At 44.9% G+C, this 23,469-nt stretch overlaps 1 protein-coding gene across 2 annotated transcripts in view; it reads left to right on the forward strand.

The window, feature by feature from the left end:
* The window catches only part of FKBP11 (FKBP prolyl isomerase 11), a 63,520-nt gene extending 45,422 nt beyond the window's left edge, over nucleotides 1–18,098 (forward strand). For both annotated transcript variants that reach the window (XM_078685840.1, XM_078685848.1), the window contains one exon: nucleotides 17,084–18,098. In XM_078685840.1, coding sequence (XP_078541966.1) covers nucleotides 17,084–17,310 — 227 coding nt within the window. In that variant the 3' untranslated portion in view covers nucleotides 17,311–18,098. The remainder of the gene's footprint in view (nucleotides 1–17,083) is intronic.
* The last annotated feature ends 5,371 nt before the right edge of the window (nucleotides 18,099–23,469 follow it).

The raw sequence follows: 23,469 nt of genomic DNA on the forward strand, positions 1-23,469 counted from the left end.
CCCAAACCCCTGGCCAATTTTCAATCCATGAGTTTCTGAATCAGCCACCAAGCTTACCAACATCTCAACCTCTTAACTACTTATTTAGAAACAACCATAAGAAGAATATCTCAGTGCCCTCAGCACAGATCAACCTAGGCCCACAGGCTACCTCGACAAGAGCATCAACAACTTTAACAACTGGAGCAAGAACTGCACAGACTCCCTCGTACACATAAAACTTCACAAACATAGTACATCATAGAAGTAGACCAGTTAATACATAGAAGACCTCATAGACACCAAACAACACTGTAAACGGCTAGAAAGAAAATGGAAAGCCAGCCACAACACCACCAACAGAACTACCTACAAGGCTGCACATAGACGCTATCACCAGCAAATAAGAGACACAAAGAGAAAGGCTCTAGTGGACTTTCTAACAGCTGCAAGATCTTCTTGATCGTTAAGGATTTCACCTTGCCCTCAGCCACTGTCACCAACATTGCTGCCTCCCAGCAACTCTGCGACAACATATCCAACTTCTCTTACATGCAAAATGGCAGATATCTACAGCAACTTCGCACACCAACCCAAACCCAGAGAACTCATAGCTAGCATACCCACCACTAACCATTATGACCCCCTGACCGAATTGACAACCCTCTCCAGAAATGACACAGCGGCAATCATGCAGACCATCTGCTCAGGGGACCCAACGGCCCCTTGCCCCCACCACATCTACAACATTGGATCATCGCCAATCATCGCTACCCTGATCCACATCATCAACACCTCCATCACGTCCGCCAATTTCCTGGATGAATTGAAGCTTGCAGAAATCTATGCCCTCCTCAATAAGACCCCAACCGATCCGAAGCAACTTCTGACCCATCTCCATGCCCAGCCCAAAAAATTGGGAAGGGACCATCAAGCAACTCGCAACCCACTACGAATGTCACAATTTCTAGATAACACTCTTATAAGGATTCAGAAAGAACATCTGCACCAAAACAGCTCTCATTGTGCCACCAATGACATTCAAATCATCCTGGGGTGAGGAGAAACAGCATCCCTGACCCAGCTCTACCACTCTGTGGCCTTTGATGCCATCTCTGATAAAACTCGATAACACACTCATCAGTAGACGCCCCAAGATTGGCGTACAAGGACCCACTCTCAAATGGATCTGTTCCTTCCTCACGGGAAGAGCCCAAAGGGTCAGGCTGCCACCCTTCCCACCAGAAACCAAGAAATTGATATGCAGTCTCCCACAGAGATCATCCCTTGCCTCCCCCCTTTCAACATATACATGACACCGCTCATCAATATCATCCGATCACAATACATCACTGTTATCTCCTACGTCGATGACACCAAACTCATCCTCTCCCTGACTGACAAAACAACCCATTCCAGAACCAAGTTTCACCAACTGCATGACCATGGTAGCAGACTGGATGCAAACCAACTGCCTGCAACTCAACTCCGACTAGACGGAAGTACTGGACTTCAGCAACCAGACCTCCCCATGGAACTCCACCTGGTTGCTGTCGGAGCTAGGACCAACACCCTCACCTACAGAGCACGCAAGAAATCTAGGGATCATCCTAGATGACAGGCTCAGCATGACGGCTCAAGGTAACAACGTGTGCACCTCCTGCTTCCACATCCTATGAAAAATCTTCAAATGGTTACCTCAGAACACCAGACGGACCGTCAAGCAAGCACTCATCACTGTGAGAAGTTAGCCTGGCATATGATGTCCACTAGTTCTAGTGGGCACCTTGCACCAGTCTAATCGACCCTTATTGATGGTGGTTGTAAAGTCAACCTTATAGAAAGCTATCCATGGGGTAGCAGTGACGAGCAGTCTTCAGGCTAAGACTTCAGAGAGCGAATTAAGCGAGTTGTTTTTCCAATTATAATCCCTTGAGTACCAAATGAAAGCACACCACACAAGGTATATATCAAATATATATGTATCTATTCTAAACACAACCCCTCTGCACTCTTTATGAGGTCAGAGGTAAAAGTACAATACAAGTTACTTAATTAGCATACGATAAGTTGCACAGTATACGTTTTGCCCTAGGGGCCTCACAAACCAAATGCTAAAATAGTGGTATAAGAACTACGTGAGAATTAGAAAGCAGGCCTGGGGCCTGTGGAATCGCTGGGGCTACTCTAAACAACCAAAGGTTAGGAAGTAGGAGGCCCACGGGAGACGCGTACAGCGTCTAAACACAGCAGCGGGTTACCATTGGCTTTCTAAGCGAAACAAACAAGTTACACATTTTCAATTTAAGGACACTTCCGGATAGACTGCGATGGAACCCTTTTAAACTTGGACACTTCGAGAGTCAAGACCCACGGGAGCACCGGAGTACTCGTGTTACCTCACCCAGGGAAGCCGGGTGCATAGGTGTCTTTTCGTGTCGGGTTTCGTTGTCGTTTTCAATGGAGAGCTGTAAAGAAGTGCTGCAGGCAACCAGAGGAAAAGTGTCTGGGTGGATCGAAGATCTGAAGAACCTGAAAGCAGAGGGGACAGAGTCTGGGCCACTAGCCAGTGACCAGGGCGGCGATAGAAAATATGTCACCAGATGTCGGGTGCTTGTAGGTGAAAAGGTGAAGCTTGTCTCTTGAGCCACGAGGACCAGGAGGCATCGACGACGACCAGGAGCTGGATTCGAGCTGTCCCACAAAGGATCTAGTTGACTGCAGTGTCGTTATCCGGATTGGACCCAACAAGCCTTGCCAAACGCAACCCACGCAGGATGTCGAGATTTGGCTTCGGTGCAGACCAGCAAGGTCTGAGGAACTTCTCCTTTGCAGGGAAGTTGGAGCAAGCCTGGGGCAACCAGGAAAGCAAGGTAGATTCAAAGAAAAGTCTTTGGGGGCTCACTAGCCAACGGGCAAGGAACCGCGAAGACGCGTCGAGCTGAAATGCAAAAGCAGGGCCTACGGGTCACTCGTGGAGTGGGGGTCTCTGAGCTTCGGTGCAAAGGGTACTCTGGTCTGGGGCTTCAAGCACCCCAAGGCACAACTTCGAGATACCTCGTGAAGTAGGTGCAGCTTGCAAAATGCAGGATGTCCAGGAGTTCCGGTCCTACGTCTCTCGTGTCTGCCACGGGTCTCAGCTTTGCTATGAGCGCAGGGTCGGGGTCAGAGATGTCTGGAAGTCCGTGTCCTGTGTCGCAGATTCTTTGGGATCCGGCAGGAGCCTCGAAAATGCAGACCGGCAGAGTTGCTGTTGGTGCCTGTTTGAACAGGGTGGCCACTCCTTGACCAAAGGGAGATGTCGTCCGTCTTCCAGTCGAAATGGACTTTCAAAGGTCCAGGATATATGTTTCAGAGTTTCGTCCAGGGTAATCTAAAGTCCTAGGGACTGGGTTCCTATACTTATACTAAGTTTAGGGGCTGGACTACCTTTACGGTCCCTCCTATGGGTGGACCTGGGAAGGGGGGGGGGATTGTGGGGGGGGTAGTATTCCAAAGTTTTTGACACCTTACACAACATGTTTTGATAAAGCCAAACCAAAGTTAGCATTAACCGCGAGGATTATAATGCACTTATCATAGAACCGCTATAAGGAGATGGTTCCGAAAGCTGCAGAGGGGCTCAGCTCATGCTAGGGCACCCTCTCACATAAAACCAAGCGCTCTGCCTCCAGGATTGTTAAGGCCTGTCATAGGAGTGGCTTATAGGTGTATATGTGTCTATATGGATATATAGATATAGGTATACTATATCTAAGTAAGGGGTGATTACACCACCTTACCCAGGCTGTATGAACAGACCTGTGGTGTTAGTTTGGAAGGCAAACCAGGGGTGGCACAATAAATGCTGCAGCCCCTTGTAGACCTAGGGTGCACCTATGCCCGGGTACCTAGGGTACATTATACAGGGGCTCACAAGGGTGACCCAGTAACCAATCTGCTATGTACCTAAAGTACATGGTGTCAATTTAGAACAGCTAGGCTGTGGGACTGATTAGCAGGGCCACAGCCAGACTAAAGTCGAAAAACCAGAGAATCACAGCAAAAAGTGGGGGTAACCATAGGAAGCAGACCCTACTCTCCTACAATCACCAGCAGGCTGGACTACAATATCATTCTCTATGTGGGAATCTCCAAAAAACTCCTACACAGACTCCACACCATACAGAACACCACTTAAAGACTCATTCTCTACCTCCCATATCACTTCGCACCTCAGGAAGCATCACTGGCTCCCCATTCACAAGCTCAGCCAATTCAAACTTCTCATGCACACATACAGAGCCTTACACAACATAGGACCAGAATGTCTAAACATACGCTTACACTTTCACCAACCCACCAGACACCTACGCTCTGCCTCACTCTTACTCTCACACATTCCCTGTATCTGCAAAAGTAAAAATGGAGGCCGCTCATTCTCCTACATCGCACCCAAGACATGGAACGACCTCCATCAACACATCAGAGCCTCCTCCTCAGTTCTTGAGTCCTGCAAGAAGCTGAAGACCTGGCTCTTGGCATAAGCAGCTTGGGGACCACACTCCTACACACCTGCCCAAGCGCCTGGATACCCTCTTGGTGATTAGTGCGCCATACAAATCAATATAGCATCTTCATTCCCATCAAATCCTTAACTAGCAAAGCGTCTGACACTTCCGCTTATCCCAACCTCTTATCTTTAAACCCTATTTGTTCTCTGTATTCTTAGTGTCCCTCCCAATGAGAGACCCTCACTCTGTTGTTATTCCGTACAGATAGTCGTTCCTCACTCGTTATTCCTTTTACAAGTTTGATTCAAGTGAGTGCCCCCTTCAATGATAGTTCCTCATGTCAGAGTCGGTTCTCTCCTTCAGTAAGGTACCCTACGTATTCAAGTCTAACCAGTGGTACACATGAAGCATGTACTGACAAACACCTACATTAGCATATGTGCATCCCCAGTACTTCAGATCCATGACTGCATACCATTCTGTTGATCTGTACCATGACTTTAACTCCATTACTTCTACCTACATTGTTCAACTCCCATGACTTCGATCTCTACAATTAGTTCAACTACATTACTTCTGCTTACTGGTCCTTCAGCTGCCGGACTTCAGACACACCATTATTTTGACTCTGTTAGTTCAGCATGTCATTACTTCTGCATCATAATAGCTTCATTGATATTCAGAAACAGTAGTTCAGCCCATTTGTGGGAACCTGGATAACCTTTAAGTATATGTAAAACCCATACATTTATATAGACAACTAAGCATTTAGAAATACAGATAAAAACCAAAACCGCTTTCTGGCAAAAGATTAGTTATATATTTTTTTTATAAATGTCTTATTAAATCCTACACTTCTAGTAAGTAGTAACATTGCAGCACATGCCCTAACTTTGCTCCCTAAATGTAAAGGAACACAAAACTCACCAAAATGTACCCTGCTAAAATATTATAACACAGGACTGGGGTAACCATTGACATCAACGCATCTATGACAAGCATTGGTAATGCATTTGTTTTGCCTATATAATTAATAAAGAGCTGTTTTCATCAGTCATCGACCGGGAGAAGGAAGAGCTACCTGACAGATAACATGGGAGTGAAGAGGATGTGGGGCAGCGGCCAGAGCTGCTGACTCGAGAGCTGGGAATCCCGGTTCCAATCTCTGCGACGCTGAGCAACATCCTGTGATTCAATGAAAATCACTTCATAAATTGTTCAATAAATATTCTGTAAAAGGCAAAGCTTTATGGAAATATAGTTCCACCAAAGTAGATGTTAACAGTATTTCAGCATTGAGAACATGATGAGAAGCAGACAAGGAACAAGCATTGGTAAATGCAGGAAAATATACTACAGCCCATAGAAATAGAGAAAAGGCAAGTGGCACACTCAGGAACCAATGAGAAGCCAGAAAAGAGAGGAAGCAGTATGTGAGTTCCTTTTAAGTTTATATTAAAAATAATAGATTTCTCAAGCACAGTGCAAGCTCTGTGCAGGTGAAACTTAAAAATGTCCCTTGGACATTGAATAAATTCATAAATGAGTTAAACAATCCTGCTTATCTTTCCTCAAAGAGGAATTAGAATCAGAGGAGAGCAGAACACGAAGAAACTTTTTTATTTTAGATATAAAAAAGACAATCCCAAAATAACTCAAGAAAAACCCCTTATGTGCCCCCATGAGGAGAGTCGCAATAACCTCATCACACTTCCCTTTTTTAAAAAAACCCATAAATGCAGTACACAACACAATTTAAAAACAAATAAGGAAAGAAAGCTTGTGGGCATAAGGGTGAAAAAGAGGAGGGAGAAACCCTCTCCTTCCGTTTGTCCCTCCTCATTCATTATGTAACGTGAGCTCTGGCCAATGAGGTGATGTGATAAAGATCTCTTCCATTCTCCTGAGACTCCAACTGTCACAGCTCGTATTTTGCTAAGAATCTAAATAAGCCTTAAATATAGGGGAGATGGATGGGTTGCATGTGAATCAGTAAAAGATACCAGTGTTGGAGAACTGTAGGTGGAGGTAATTAACTTGTTCGAGGCATATGAGCTGCAGATTGTACACTATGCATAGATCGCCACCTAGTGTTGGGCCCGGATGTTTGCAGTTTGTTGTTGTCCTGAAAAGTACTTTGGAAGTCACGAGATAGGTGACTCCTCCTTAGGACCACATTGCACATGGGCATCGGCTCCATCCCCAGATTGTTTTTTTCCGCCATCAGGCTTGGATGTATCTCCTCCGCTCCGGTTTGGAACCAAATTTCCTTCGGTGCGCAATCCACCCCCAGTTCGACGGTATTGTCTCGAAAGCGATCTACCACGCGATTCTCAACTAACTTCGAAGTCTTCGATTCCGGTCGTCGACGAAGGCCTTCGGGCCTACCTAGGTCTCACTTTCTGGCTCATGGAAAGGACGCCATTCAAGAAGTGTCCTCAATGTGGGTCGAAGTTTCCCCACACCGACCTACATGAGGTGTGCAACCTGTGCCTTTCACCGGGCACGAGGCCAAAGACGGTTCGGCGTATGCCTCATTCCCCTCCAAGAAGAAGATCTGGGACCGACGAGCTCGAAGAACTATGGCTCGCTCGTCAGCTCCGATTCCCGATGACATCTTCGATGAGGGCGTCAACGTGCCAGAACACCAGCACGCCGAAGAGAGTATCGGGTCATCAGATGCCGAAGACTCCGATGTCGAGGAGGTCACGCCTGCTCAACGGGTCGTAAGTAAGACCGTCGACCCCACCCCTTCCTCGACACCATCTAAAAAGGCTTCGGTCACACCCTCGTCTTCGGGCTCGGGTGCACACCGAGAGACTGCTTCTAACGCCCTGCCTTCGGGCCCGGCAAAGAAGACCATAAAGCCTTCAGGCGGCTCGGGCTCGAGCCAGCCTACTTCCGATGCCGACCCAGTACCGACACCGAAGAAAAAGCCATCTTCCTCTTCCACCTCGAACGTTGCTTCGACACCCAAGCATACGGCGCCGAAGACTGGCAGCGGTTCGTCGACACCGAAACCTCACTCGGAGCTGAGTAAAAAATCAACCAAAGCTCCAGACTCACATGCATCGGAGCCGAAAAAAGCCTCGGAACCGAAAAAACAGGTTCCCATAAAAGACACTTCGAAAGGGCACACTCCTAAGCCAACTGCCGACTCGATGCCTAAAAAACCTATGGAGCCGAAAATTTCTACGCCAAAGGATTTATCAGGCTCACAAGAGCTTTTAACACCGGATCCACAACAAAAAACCCTTGTAAAGGATCCCAACACTGGACAATTGACTCTCAGCTCCAAGAAAAGACCACTTAAGGCGCCAGCACCTCCTCCCCCTGCAAAGAAGAGAGACATTGCAACCTCTCCATTAGGGGTCCCTTCTCCTCCACCTCCCCATACTGTTCCTACTCATACACCTCCTCCACCACAGCATTCACCTACACCATCTCCTAACCCAGACAATGATGTACACACAGACTCTGATTATGAAGGTGGGGGTGCACATTACCCACCACACACTAATAGTCCCCCTCAGTCACCTAATCCATGAGATGATTACAACACCCCTGATGTGCCTTATGTCCCACAGGATGATGTCTATCCTTCCAGACCTTCCCCACCAGAGGACACCATAGGTTTTAACCTGCTAGTCCAGAGAGCTGCACAATATCATGGGGTGGACTTACACACTGATGCAGTGGAGGAAGACTTCCTATTAGACACTTTTGACACAACACAAAGGTCTACGGCCATCTTACCAATGCTTAAGGGCGTCATCAAGCACGCAACAGAGGTCTTTAAAGACCCAGTTAGAGCTAGGGTCCTCAATCCCCGCATTGAGAAAAAATATAAAGCTGCCCCTGCAGACCCAGCTTATATTAAAGGCCCGGCACAATTAGATTCTTTAGTGGTATCCAATGCACGTAAACGTGCTAATTCCCAAACAACAGGTGAAGCCTCACCACCAGACAAAGAATCTAAACTCCTTGACGCTTCTGGCACGAGAACTGCGGCACAAGCAGCTAACATCTGGCGCATTGCCAACACTCAAGCCTTGCTGGCAAGATATGACAAGGCAAATAAAACAGTTGATGGACAGAATGCAGAACAATGTCATACAAACATTGATGGATTTAGGCCCAGATCCTTGTACTGGGGTGAATGTATGTCATTGTTCTACATTCTGTCCATCAACTGTGTTTTTTGCAATTTTCACCCCAAGTGGGCTGGGTATGCTCAGACGTGAGTCCCAGGCTCTCCACACCACTGGAGTCAAGCTATCCAGGCTGAATGAAGGCTGATAGCCAGAAACCGGTCCTTGGATACCTGATTCCGGTCTGGGAAAGACGTGGCTTGGTAGTTCGGACTGGACTGTTCCCATGAGGCACAGGGTCAGAGCTGATTTGCATATAGCCAGTGTCTAACCAAGGGTGGTGTGGAGTGCCAAAAAACGATGGATTTAGGCCCAGATCCTTGTACTGGGGTGAATGTATGACATTGTTCTACATTCTGTCCATCAACGGTGTTTTTTGCAAGATATGACAGGGCACATTACGACGAACTAGAGTCCCTAATGCAGCACCTACCAGACAAATACAAAAACAGGGCTAATGAACTTATACAGGAAGGTAAAAATATCACTAATTCTTCCATCCGTTGTGCCCTAGACGCTGCAGATACTGCCTCAAGGGCAATCAATACCAGCACCTTACTACGCAGACATACCTGGCTACGTATTTCAGGTTTTAAACCTGAGGTGCAAAACTCTATACTTAATCAGCCATTTGATGAAACACATTTATTTGGCCCAAATGTTGACGTGTCTTTGGAAAAAATGAAGAAAGACACCCACACTGCAAAATCGATGGGAACCTTGCAGCAGCAAGCTCCCAGACGTTCTTTTAGCCGCTCATCGTACAGAGGCAACACAAGAGGCTACTCCTCAGAAAGTCCCTCCTCTTCCTACAAGACCCCTGGCCAATCCACATTCACCAAGGGCTACCAGAGAGGGGTTTACAGGGGTAATAACACAAGGGCAAAGGCAAAAACAACACCTCCCGCTCTGCCTCCACCCCTACCCAATGACTTACCTCCCCTTCCCCCCCAACATTCCACTCCTGTGGGGGGAAGACTCCAACAGTTCCTGCCTGCATGGATCAACATCACATCAGACAGGTGGGTGCAACAAATTATTCACTCTGGTTACTGTCTAGAATTAACATCTACCCCCCAAACATACCACCCAAACAGCGTCCAATTTCACAAGAACATCTGTCACTGTTAAAGCAAAAAGTGGTATCTCTGCTAGAAAAAAGTGCAGTCAAACTAGTTCCTCTGCACCAGCAAAACAAGGGGGTTTACTCTCTATATTTTCTAATCCGAAAGAAGGGCGGCTCTCTAAGGCCTATTCTAGACCTCAGACCGCTAAACATATATAAACAGTCAGACCATTTTCACATGGTCACACTCCAGCAAGTCCTTCCTCTCTTGTCACAAAACGACTTCCTGGCTACTCTAGACCTCAAGGACGCATACTTCCACATTCCCATTCACAAAGCTCACAGGAAGTATCTCAGGTTTGTAATAGACGGGAAGCACTACCAGTTCAAAGTACTCCCATTCGGAGTCACAACAGCACCAAGGGTCTTCACCAAGTGCTTGGCAGTGGTGGCAGCGCATCTACGAAGACAGCACATCCATGTCTTCCCGTACCTCGACGACTGGCTCATAAAAGCCAGCTCACACAATCAATGCGTAAAACACACTCATACCACCATCCACCTGCTCCACGACTTGGGGTTCACAATAAACCACACCAAGTCTCATCTACAGCCATCCAAAGTACAACAGTACCTAGGTGCCACAATAAACACCTCAACAGCGCTAGCTTATCCCACCCCAGCAAGGATACCCAGCATGCAAGCTCTCCTAGCAAAGTTTCAGCTACAACACTCCCTCCCAGCACGAGTGTTCATGCAACTCATAGGGATGATGGCCTCTTGCATCTTCATAGTGCCCCATGCAAGACTTTAAATGCGTCCGCTACAAGAGTGCTTATCACGTCAATGGAACCAGGCTCAAGGTCACTTAACAGACCTAGTCTTGATAGACGGTCGAACTCATTGCTCTCTGCAGTAGTGGAACCTAGAACCTTTCCAAGGGACGACCGTTCCTAGAGCCAGTTCCCCAAATAATCTTGACTGCGGACGCATCGCTCTCCGTCTGGGGAGCCCACCTACTGCAACACACCATGCAAGGCAGGTGGACACCGCAAAAAAAGTTACTCCACATCAATCACTTGGAGTTACTAGCAGTATTCCTAGTACTAAAAGCTTTCCAGAAGCAAGTAGCAAACAAAGCTGTGTTAGTCCGCACTGACAACATGACAGCAATGTATTACATACAGAAGCAAGGAGGCAAGAAATATGGAGGTGGGCCATACCTCAGAACATATTCCTTCTAGCTCAACATGTTTCAGGAGTACAAAATACTATAGCGGATCTGTTAAGTCATCAAACACAACAGACCCACGAGTGGGAACTTCATACGCAAGTTCTTCAGCCATTCTTTCAGAGGTGGGGACAACCTCAGATAGACCTCTTTGCCACCCACGAAAACGCAAAATGCCCAAGCTTCGCCGCCAGATATACACACCCACTATCCAAAGGCAATGCGATATGGATGAATTAGTCAAACAGATTTGCGTACGCTTTTCCACCTCTACCACTCATGCCACTAGTAGTATGCAAACTACAGCAGCATTCTCTGACCCTCATCGTAGTTGCTCCAACGTGGGGCAGACAACCGTGGTACACCACACTGCTACAACTGTCTGTGGTACCACACCAAAAACTGCACCTGTCTCCACACCTCTTAGCACAGAACCGTGGAGAGATCAGACACCCAGACCCAGCTCAGCTTCACCTTGCGATCTGGCTCCTGAAGTCCTAGAATTTGGATATCTGAACCTTCCTCCAGGCTGCATGAATATCATTAAAGAAGCTAGACGTCCTACCACTAGGGCATGTTATGCAGCCAAGTGGAAACGATTTGTACTTTATTGTCATAACAACGACATTAATCCCCTAGATGTGGCTATTCAACACATTATAGGTTACTTACTGCATCTTCAAAGATGTAACTTAGCCTATACGTCTATTAGACTACATCTTGCTGCAATAGCAGCATATCTGCAAAACAGACAACACCTATCTCTGTTCAGAGTGCCTGCCATTAAAGCCTTTATGGAAGGCCTTAAAAGAATAATTCCTCCCAGAGTACCACCTTCACCTGTATGGAATTTAAACGTCGTTCTCACGCGGCTAATGGGGCCTGCCTTCGAACCCCTGCACAAATGTGAATTACAATTTTTAACTTGGAAGGTTGCGTTCCTAGTAGCTATTACCTCCCTGCGCAGAGTTAGTGAACTACAAGCACTAACCATTCAAGAACCCTTTTTGCAAATGCATACAAATAAGGTTGTTCTGCGTACCAATCCAAAATTCCTGCCTAAAGTCATTTCTCCATTCCATCTCAATCAATCTGTGGAACGGCCATTTTCTTCTCGCAACCACAGTCAGTAGCAGAAAGAGCTCTCCACACTTTAGATGTCAAAAGAGCGTTGCTATACTACATAGAAAGAACACAACCCTTTCGTAAGACAAAACAACTTTTTGTGTCTTTCTCACCACCACACAAGGGCAATCCCATTTCAAAATCTGGAATAGCTAGATGGATTGTCAAATGCATACAGATTTGCTACCACAAAGCTAAACGTACGCTATCTGTTCCGCCTAAAGCCCACTCTATCAGAAAAATAGGGGCTTTCATGGCATTTTTAGGGAACATTCCCCTAGACGACATCTGCAGAGCAGCCACATGGGCTACACCGCACACATTCACAAAACACTATTGTGTAGATGTGCAAACAAAACAACAAGCTAATGGGGGTGGTCGCTGCTAAGAGTGGGTACTGCTATATAATCTATGCATAGTGTACAATCTGCAGCTCATATGCCTCGAACGGAAAATGCTACTTACCATTATGCATCTGTTCTTGGCATGTAGAGCTGCAGAGTTGTACACGCCTCCCCGGCTACCCTTGTCTGTTCCAGTATTATCTTAATTAGATACAAATTACACGGGCATCCTTCCTGTGCTTGCAAAGCTCCATCATTTCCCTAATGGCGAAAAACAATCTGGGGATAGAGCCAATGCTCGTGCGCAATGTGGTCCTAAGGAGGAGTCACCTATCTCGTGACTTCCAAAGAACTTTTCAGGACAACAACAAACTGCAAACATCCGGGCCCAACACTAGGTGGCGATCTATGCATAGTATACAACTCTGCAGCTCTACATGCCAAGAATAGATGCATACAGGTAAGTAGCATTTTCCTTTCTTCTCCAGCATTGACTCAATCATAGATTCACATTATTTCATACAGATTTGCAAATCAGTTTAAAAACGTTGTGGATGGTGGAAATAAAGTTTGTCATAAGCAAAACGTTTTCTCATCATCGCTTGTGCCATTGAGGTTTCTACTTTTGGATACAAATGTCTGGAGGAATAGCAGCTGCAACTCAAAAGTCCCTGCTCTGCAAATATCTTCATTTCTGCAAATTGTGTGACTCTGGCTGCTGCCGCTGTCATGGAATAAGCCCAGATCTTGCCTGGAAATTGCTATTCTTCTCTTACATGATACAATCCTTTTGTTAATACTTCGCTTTCGAAAGGATTTACATTTGTCAGATTGCCCCAAAGCTACAAAAAGCTGTTTAGATTTCCATAGACTTTTCAATTTAATTAAGCCCAACTTAAGGTATCGCTTGACCTCTAATGAGTGCAGAATTCTCTCTACTGCCGTTGTCATAGAAAGCTCCTGAATTGCACTCACCCTTCTGGCTGAGATTATCACTAACAGAAATGCAGTTTTCCAGGATAAATGCTGAATTGTCGACTTGTAAATAGGTTCAAAAGGATTTTTCATTTGAACTGGCAAAACATTACCCAAAGGTGGGCTGGACTTTTGGGCAGTTGGAACGTGCAGAGCAGACCCTTCATAAACTCCTTAATGAATCTGGTTGAGAATAAAGAAGCTGTTGCTGGCTTTCTCAAGTCTCTAGAAAAAGCAGAGGCATGTATTTTGATGGATTTATATTTATGGCCCAATTAAACTAACAGCAACAACTAAGCAACAATTAAGGAAGGGATTGATGTGGTGCCATCATTCAAAGATTTGGGGCCTAGTTTTGAGTTTGATGGACAGATATATTATTGGAATATTTTACTCCTGCCATGGCGAGGGTACTTCGTCCAACAAACTAAAAGATATCCGCCGGCCTAGCGGACATCTCTTGCATTTACACCACTGTCACAGCAGTTCTGGTAAATGCATTTTGGCAAACGGCTCCATCAACATGATTTACAGAACATATATCAATACTTTTCAAAACATGTCCTTGAAGGACAATGTCTAGAATTCTAGTGTCTGGCATTCCTTCTGGAAAAGTTGAATATGCTTTGTCCTTTTTGCTGTCTTGTCATGAGTGGCTATTTTAGTATGGTTTATAACCTTGCAGAGCTAGTCTGTAATTGTGAAAACTAGAGCTTCCATGGTAGTAGCCAATAGACAGGGTAATGTATATAGCCAATGTCTATAGCACACACTATATCTGAAGTAAAATCGAATTAAAAGTTGAAAAATCACCAAAAATGTCCAATATTGGAGTAGAGCGCCAGAGGATTCCCTCACACAGATGTCTGGTAGATAATGTGTTACTTTAGAGCCTTAGGCCCAGAGTTCACGTCACATAATAGGTGGGCAAGAGTGTATTTAGTTTATGCAGTAGAAAGCCTGCTATTTAACATTATTGTACTGAGCATTCCCAGGCCGACTCCTGGGAGTTTTCAAGACTGTGCATCTATAAGAGATCTATTGCTGGAGAAGTTTTCCTTTGATTTTTTTACTTTCCCCTTCCCCATTATCTCACCATTACTTTGAAATGGACCTTAATATCAACGCCATTACTTCAGCATGACCCATTTCTTCAAATCCCTTTTAATTTACTTGCCATTACCTTAACATCATTACTTCGACCTATACCGTTACTTTGACTTTATTACTTCAGCCTACACAGGCTGCTCAACTCTCAACCTGTCCCACTACCTTATTTAATGAATCTGGGCGTCAGCTTAACCCCTTGCATGCTCGTGACGGAACTATTCCGTCACGAGCCACGGTGGTGCTGTGCTGGTGACGGAATGGTTTCGTCACGGCCCGGCCGCCGCGCCTGGCGGCGCTGGTTTCGCGCCTGCGCGTTCTATTGAGTGGGCGGGGCCGTGACGGAACATTCCGTCACAAGCACAGCGCCACCGCGGCTCGTGACGGAGTGGTTCCGTCATAAGCATGGCGGCGCTGCGCGGCCCCCCTCTCCCCTAGCGCCGCGGCGGAATTACCGCCGCGGCCAAGAAGTTAAGAGACCAGCAAAGAAGTAGTTCATTGTATAATTTTAAAAAACAATACCATTGAAGAACTGGGCCATCGCAATATAATTAATGAATATAAAGGAAGTGCACATTTTAATTTAAGAAAAATTGATTTTGGGTTAAGCCTTGACTTCTAACTTATTTTAAATTAAATAAAACTAAATTAAATTATATTTTGTTAAAATAATTACAAGACTGATCATTTAAGAGTATTTCATTTAATTCAATTTACACAAAATACTTTACAAAGAAATAAGACTGACATAAAATTCAACAACTGCATGGTGTTAGGGTTCCAGTTGGCAACCATTTCCTCATCAACTTAAACAGAACTTAATTAAATTAAAGTGAACAAAACGAATTTAATTATTAAAAAGATTGCTCAGACGAGAGTATGGGTTTTTGTATGTTTTCGTTTTTGAGGTAGCGTTCTGATTAAGGTTTTTTTGCAGGTCACTCACTGGTTTAAATCTCGGCAAAGCCAACTGAGCCTTCCATCTTTCTGCGGTTGTTGAATTGAGTAACATTAACCTGGGTGATGGGAATACCTGTTAGTTACAGCACGGAAAAGTAGCAGAAGCTTTGGCATATAACAGTGAATGAAAAAAACTAATGAATATTAACTTTAGTAAGAGGACCAGGTTTATGGTAACATAATGTCAGGGAAAGACTCAAGGTAGATATTGAAATACAGTAATACTGTAAGAGGTCACAATAGTGAAGCTGAGGGCAGATTCCCATTATAATGATATGGGTAGGGAGTATTAGTGATATTGTATCCCATTTGGAGTAATGGCAGTGGAAGGAGTTTTGTTACTCCCCTAGCACAATCCCTCCTTGGATCTCTGGCATTAGTCCTTCCAGAGGGTTGCGCTAAAAGAGCAAAGGGATCAGCTAGAGAATTAACAAATCTGTATGGCTTCTACAAAGAAATGTACTCGATTTAAAAACCTACAAATATTACGATAAAATAAAAGCTGAACAGAAATGATTGCAAAATCAAATCAGAAAATGGGACTGTATTCTAGAGAAAGACCCTCTCTGGATATTCAACAAAGTGAAAACGCCAGCCAGCAAACCCAAAGTTATCTGGCAAAATTCCCAGCTGGTGTGGTGTGAGACAGTATGCACTAAAAACCCTTTCACCTTACAGGGGCAGGTTTTGGACAGATGCTTCTTTCCTTCGCATCCAAAGCCCACACAGCCAACTGTGTGAGTTAACAAGTTACAACTCCATGGTGTCCCAGAGGTGAAGAGGGAAAGTATGGAAGTGTGAGTGGGGCTCAGGGTGTTAATGCTTACCTCTCCAAGATATAACGGAGCCTCACCAACCAAAGTGGGCATCGTTATAGAGAACCACTTAGCTCCTGTGAGCAAGACCGGAATCTCTTGCTCTATCAGTCATGATGTTCCCTCATTGGAAGGATAGTCAGAGAAGAAGGTTCATGACCCAAAATGGCACCCAGGTTTGAGAGAAATGGAGAAATAGAAGGCAAAGATGGAGGAGTATCTATCAATTGAAATAAGGTAGGTAAATCTATAGCTTTCACAGTAAGCATTCCTATATAAGTTAAAGAAGGCAGCAGTGTGCACCTAAAGGGCGTATGCGTCAGTTTGGCCCGAATAGTCCTAGAAACACCCTGTCACTCATAAACTTAAAAGTAACAGAGCAGCGCGTTCAAACAAGCAGAAAACTAACTTGTATCTCTTTATTACAGTCTATAGCACACACAGGTAGCTCGGAAATTCTAGGGTTGCCGCCATGCATAACAGCACCAAGCATACCAAATGTTCCCAGCCCCCCACCACTCCTGGTTATCCCATCCAGCTCTTTGCCACAGTACCGCTTCTCACCTGATCACAGCTACTTACACGCGGTCTTGAGAATCTGTACTCTGTATAGAACTGTAGAACATGGAAGACTGGTGCAAAAGCCCTCTATCAGAGTGGGTGCAGGGAAAAGACTGTAGAAAGGCCATCCACCAACACAGCTCTTAGTTGCAGATCCCTAACCCAACTCATTCCCTGTCAGGTGCTGTCCCTTCTTTCCATGCATCTACCACACCAGTGGGTGTTCTACCCTACATGTGCACAATGTTCTTACCTGAATCCCTCATCTCCCTGCAGCGGATACCGTGCTTCAATTTGATATTGAAGTTCTGCAGCTTCTGAAGCCCACCTACTGGCAGAAGATCATGAACGACGTGCTGCCTTTGATCTGCATAGGGCTGGTTCCCACCCTCCTCTTCCTCATCGGCTACTACCTGTACTCGAAGGCCAAGGCCCCCCATGTCTCCAAGAAGAAACTCAAGGAGGAGAAGAAGAACAAGCACAAGAAAAATAAAGATTCCTGACTTTTCACTTAGATTCTGTTTGTTGGGTTTCTTACTGAAGTTCTGTTTCTGTGTGCTAACCTGGGGCCTTCCTCTCCACCTAACCTGTCTGATTTTCAAAACTTCACCTGTCAGTTCACCGTCTAATCCAGGCTCTTCTCTGCCTGTCTAACTAACTAAACGCCTGCCTAATCTCGGCTGTCTCTCTGAGCTGTAAAGCCATTGAACTCCGGCTTTGCTTCTCTGTCCTGTAAAGCCATTGAACTCTGGCTTTGCTTCTCTGTCCTGTAAAGCCATTGAACTCTGGCTTTGCTTCTCTGTCCTGTAAAGCCATTGAACTCTGGCTTTGCTTCTCTGTCCTGTAAAGCCATTGAACTCTGGCTTTGCTTCTCTGTCCTGTAAAGCCATTGAACTCTGGCTTTGCTTCTCTGTCCTGTAAAGCCATTGGACTCTGGCTTTGCTTCTCTGTCCTGTAAAGCCATTGAACTCTGGCTTTGTTTTTCTGTCCAACTACTGACACAAGCTTATTCTGTTCTAGACCCTGCCCATCCGAGTTCTTCCTCAGGCACTTCCTTGCATGTTTCTTCCATGTACAGTCTGTCAGAGTTCTGGTCCAATCTGTTGTCTGTCCTGTTTTAGGATGTGCATTTGGTCTATCTAAAGTCTGAACAGGGCTCTTTTTACTGGTCCCATTTCCAAGCATCCTTTCAAGATCTGCTACCGGATGTTTTCTTGAATTTTGTGTAGCACACTGGGGAATATTATTTTTTCCCACATGGCTTTTGGGAAATAAATTATGTTTATATTAATGTCCCCTTATGCTTTATTTATTAATCGAGCAGTAGTGCAGATAGTTGCGTTCTCCTCAGGTCTCAAATAAATGTACACCTCAGGAGGCTAGAAAGCCTTCTGGACTAACGAAGTAAACCCAATGATGCTATGTTATGTTACAGCATATTTATAAAGCGCACATATACCAAAAAGGTTTCATGGCGCTGAGAACACAGTGGCATGGGATACTCAGATCCTAACAGTACGCCTGTGTAAAGAGCCAGGTTTTTAACGAGGTCCTAAAGCTCATGTAAGAAGTCATGGCTCTGATGTTAGTGGGAAGAGAATTCCAAACAGCAGGAAACAGCACTGCAAACATGGTTCCACCCAATCTCTTCCTATTAAATTTGGGGATCGCTAAAAGATTTTGGAACACTGATCTAAGATTGGGTTTAGGAGAGTAATTCCGAATTCTAGAGGTCCCAAACGCTGGACTTTTACTGTGTTGAGATTTACAAATAAAACACCCAGTTTTAAAAAGCGTTCTCTGAGCAACAGAAAGCTGGTGTAATTTTACCAGCTTTCTGTTGGTGTGGCAGAATCGAGGCTGACACCAGACCAAGCTAGCTGCTTGGTGTTGAATCAGCTGAGCTTCTGACTCAATCCCTTGGGATGGCCGAGGTGGAGGGAGTTAGAATGGTCCATTCAGAACATGACAAGGGAAAATATGATCTGGATGATGGCCTTGATGAAGAAATATTCACCGATTATAAAAAAAAAATTGAAGTTGGAAGAAACCAGACAAAGTTACTGCGCCTATCTGAGGCTTCAGTGAAAGGTCTTCATCAATTAGAGTCCTGAGGCTTTTAACCTCTGTTTTTGGGATGGGGGAGCACCCATCTCCAATGGCCAGATAGAGAGATTCCATTTTAATCATCATAATCTCGGTTTTGTTCTGGATTCCGCTTCAGCTGATGGCAATTCATCCATTCACATATGTAGAGCATAGTGCTCTGAAAAAACGATGGATTCCGGCAAGTTATCCATGCTAAAAAGTAGATGCATATCGTCAGCGTATATATATATTTTCACCCTTTACCTCTGTAGAGTGTGTACCAATGGGCTGATGTAGAGATTGAATAAAAGGGGGGGGACAAAGAAGATCCCAGAGGCACTCCACAAAGAAGACTAATCTTGGAATAACAGAAAGGGGAGAGGTGAACCGAGTTTGGTCTGAAAGGAATGATTTCAACCAACCTAATGCTGATCCCTGCAGGCCAGCGTCATCGACACAGTTGATTAAGCTGTTGTGATCCACTGTGTCAAAGGACGCCAATAAGTCCAAAAGGACTAAGGTTTGGGCCCGTCCTTTGTCTGCTTCCTCTCTCATATCATCAACTACAGAAAGTATAACAGATTCATTAGAATGGGCGGATCGAAAACTTGCCTGATGAGAATCAAGGAAGGAACAGTCTTCAAGAAAAGAGCAGAGATGTTGGGCAATGTGTGCCTCCAATATCTTAGCTAGATCACACCATGTGGGATAAAAGCTTTGTGTCAAATCCTGGATTTGATTTTTGAAAGTCATTAATTGGATGTGCTTGTCCAACTGGCCCAACTCACGCAAATCAAAACTACAACTGCCAGCACTTTCTTGCGCATTAAATTGAAGGCCAAGACTGCAAACTTGGAATTATGCTGACATCTTCTAGTCTGGCAGTAATACACTGCTTTATTCTAGGTAGGGAATGCATGTGCTATTCGATTGATTCAGATGCTACTCTTTTATCAGTCCCCTGCATCACAAGGATCTGGCAAAGAGTGGAGTGGTTGTTAAGAACGTGACTGGAATTGACAACGCCAGTGATCTTGGAAACGTCTCATAGGCTTCCAGTAATACAGAAATTGAACTCACCCAATCTCTGGTGAATTTGTTCAAAATAGGTGCCTGTGCCCAGACACTGAGGAGTGGTGCAGACATTAACGTTTCTCAGCTGAGCGAATATGTCAAAGGACGATTTTACTCTCCATTTACTCCAGAGAAGTTTACAGTCGCTAACAGAGGAGATCATAGTGGATCCCTCTAAATGTCATATAATCTTTGATTAGGAGACTTGGGGCCAGATGTACGAAAGGAAATTGCATTTCTTAATGTACCGAATAGCAATTTTGGTCCCTTAAGAAATGCGATACTGCCTTTCAATATGTATAAAGGCCTAAATGCTGTCGCAAAATGTGATTTCTACCCAGTAGAAATCACATTTTGCAATTCGCTAAATAGGAAATCAAAATTGGGATTTCCTATTTGTGATTTCCTAAGCACAAGTAGAAAGCATTTCTTAAATGCGAAATTAGTATTTAGCAAGTGCTCTTACCATCAATTCCATATTGATGGTAACCATGTGCAATTTTAAAATGTTTTACCTAAAATGCATTTTTTAAAGTTCCATTTAGCGCAAACATGCCCCTAGGGCACCTATTTTTGGGGTGCATCAAGGGGGGCCTTAGGGCTATAGGCACCCTTGGTTTTGCATTTCCTAATTTGTGATTTCCTATTCGGAAATCACAAATTTGGAAACGCAAAACCATTCGTACCTAGCCATTAGCAACAAATGGTTTACCTGCTCTGCAGGACTCGCTATTAGGAAATTTCTATTTTTCTACATTCCATTTTGCATTTCCTAAATAGCGATTTCTTAGGATTTGTTATTTAGGAAATACAAACTGGAAGTTTCGTACATCTGGCTCTTAGTGGTCTGAAGGTTTTTCCTTCATTTTTTATCTTACAAACAAGCATTTGCAATGCAATAGGTCTCGTGCATTTGCGAGAGTTTAAGCTATTGCCATTGTAAATGACAATGCGTTTCATTTATGTTTTAAAAAACCAACACGTAAATAAAAGGCATTGCAATTTACAATGCCAATAGCTCAAACTCTCACAACTGCGAGACCCATTGCATTGCAAATGCTTGTTTAACTTGGGGCTATCGGTTTGAATCCTGGCTTTACCCAATATTGTGTGATTTTGGACATATCACTTAATCTCTCTGTGCCAATAAAATATGTAATTTAATCCTCACATAGTGGCTGATTACGAGTTACATGGTGTGGTGGAAAATAACTGTTACAGTGCAGTTAAACGGAGCTCGTAATGAGCAATTAAGAGTTGAACCCCAAAAATGGGGAATTATTATATGGGACAGAATTTACTGGTCATAAAGCCAAACAGAATTCTCAGTTCTATGAGTTATAATGCATACATTTATCACCTGTTCTGAGCAAGTGATAAATGAACGCTAGGGCCTCTGAGCGAGGTGGAGGTGGAGAGAGGAGTTTGGGAGTAGGGGATGAAAAGACTGGATACGGTCCTGTAGGCAGGAGCATGGAACGCTTTCCCTACAAGACAAAAATAGGAAGCTTGGGGCTTGGCTGCTGCAGTCAAAGCCTCATGCGATGTCACTGGGTGGGCGCTGAAAAATCAAGCATTAGCAGGTGCAGTGTTTCAACACCCAGGAAAACCTGATGTGGGAACACTGACCGATTCTGAATCAAGCAGAGCAGAATTCCATACACTAATTTCCCTCCGCCTGACTCAATGTACATGGTCTTGATCGTCTTTCAACACCCCACATAATGTTTAGTGTTCTGTTGCTCCCTAGTTAGGTTCACATTATAAAAAAAACGCAATAAATACGTACACCTAAGCCATACAATTGTGTTAAATAAAATAAAATAATCCAAAGAAAACACAGGATAAATCACAGTGGAATCCCAGTTTAAGATAATGGGGCTCAGTGTTATCTGAAAGTTAACTTCTGGCCATGCTCCTTGCACTTTTACAAACCATGTCCAGGTTGTTAGTGGTAATGTAGAAAGCTAAAGTCTTGAAGCATCAGGTGCTGCTCTCCGGAATCGGCTGCCTTGCAGCGCCAATGTTGGCAGCTCTAGTCAGTAGACCACGTCTTCCCTCATTTGCTGTGCAACATATACACATACAATACAATACAAACGTACATGCATATACATACATGCATGCATGCATGAAGTTATACCTGCATTGATACATACACACTCAGATACGTACAGACATACATGCATGCATTCATACATGCATTGATACACACATACATGCACAAACGTAAATATATCCATGCATGCATTCATAAATGCATTGATACACACAGATACATACATATACACATACAGACACGTACATACATACATACATGCATGCACACATACAGACAATCACACACGTTGATACATACATACATGCACACACATACATGCTTTGGTACACACACACACACCGACATGCATACCGTTCCCGCAGCACCCACTGCACAGGCTCTCTGGGCTCTGGCACCCTCTCCGTGATGTCAGCAGGAGCGGCTGACTGGAGTTGCTCTTGCCCTTTCAGTGTCTCTTGGATTCTCGCTGAAGGATTAAATTCCAGAGTGTTTCTGCCTGCAGACCCTGCCCGGACCTGCCATCCCGTGGAGCTGCAGCCAGAGGGCTTTCCACTCGAGCGCACAGGGGCAAGAGGCCGGAGCAACCCTCACTCAGAGGCTGGTGGATGACTGACAGGCCCGTGCCCAGCCGTGCAGCAAGGAAGCCATGGGGTGGGGTGCACACAATGAAAGTGATCCCCTTGACCGCTGTGTCGGTAGTAAAATACGGCACTGTCTGGGTTTAATGGTCCGAGGCGCCGCTGCACCGCACCTCTGAAAAGGCCGGCAGGCGGGGGCAATCCCAATCACAGGGTTGCACAAGGTGTGGCTAGCTCCTAGGAATGTAATATTTGGCCAGTCCAAGTCCAACACTTGTTTCGAAACAACTGTCTAATACTAAGGTCCTCCGGCCACTACCAACCCCCACTAGCAAAAATTGCGTTTTTACCTCATTTGTTGTAGCCTAGTGCCCTCTTGTGCCAATCTGCGTTAGTGCTGTCGGGCTACCGCCTTCAAAATAATTAGTGCATCAACTTTGTCATCAAAATGGTGTGTTAATTTCGCGGTGCTATGCAGTCATTCAACTATAGGGTAGACTGTGCGAAATTTTTTGCAACCTTCAACTAGGTAATATTTTCCTCCACCCTGTATAAACAGCATGGTGCTATTGTTCCTATTTGTAAGAAAAGTCTGCTTACGAACTGATACGCTACCTAATGCACCACCTGCTGGTGGCAGCCTAATCTTCCTGACTTCATTCACAGCAGAATCAGGGACAGGGGAATATCAAAAGTCTACCGAACAACCAACCACCAGCCGCAGAGTGACAGATTGCTGCTCCATGGTAAACAAGGGCGGCCTGCAGCCGCGAAAGATAAGCGACGCTGAGGGCACCACTCAAAGTTAAGTGGCGCATGCAGCCGGAAGTCCATGTATGGCGCTTTTACCTCGCGGGAGC

The sequence above is a fragment of the Lissotriton helveticus genome, chromosome 1_1 (genome assembly GCF_964261635.1).
Source record: "Lissotriton helveticus chromosome 1_1, aLisHel1.1, whole genome shotgun sequence".
Classification (NCBI taxonomy): Eukaryota; Metazoa; Chordata; class Amphibia; order Caudata; family Salamandridae; genus Lissotriton; species Lissotriton helveticus.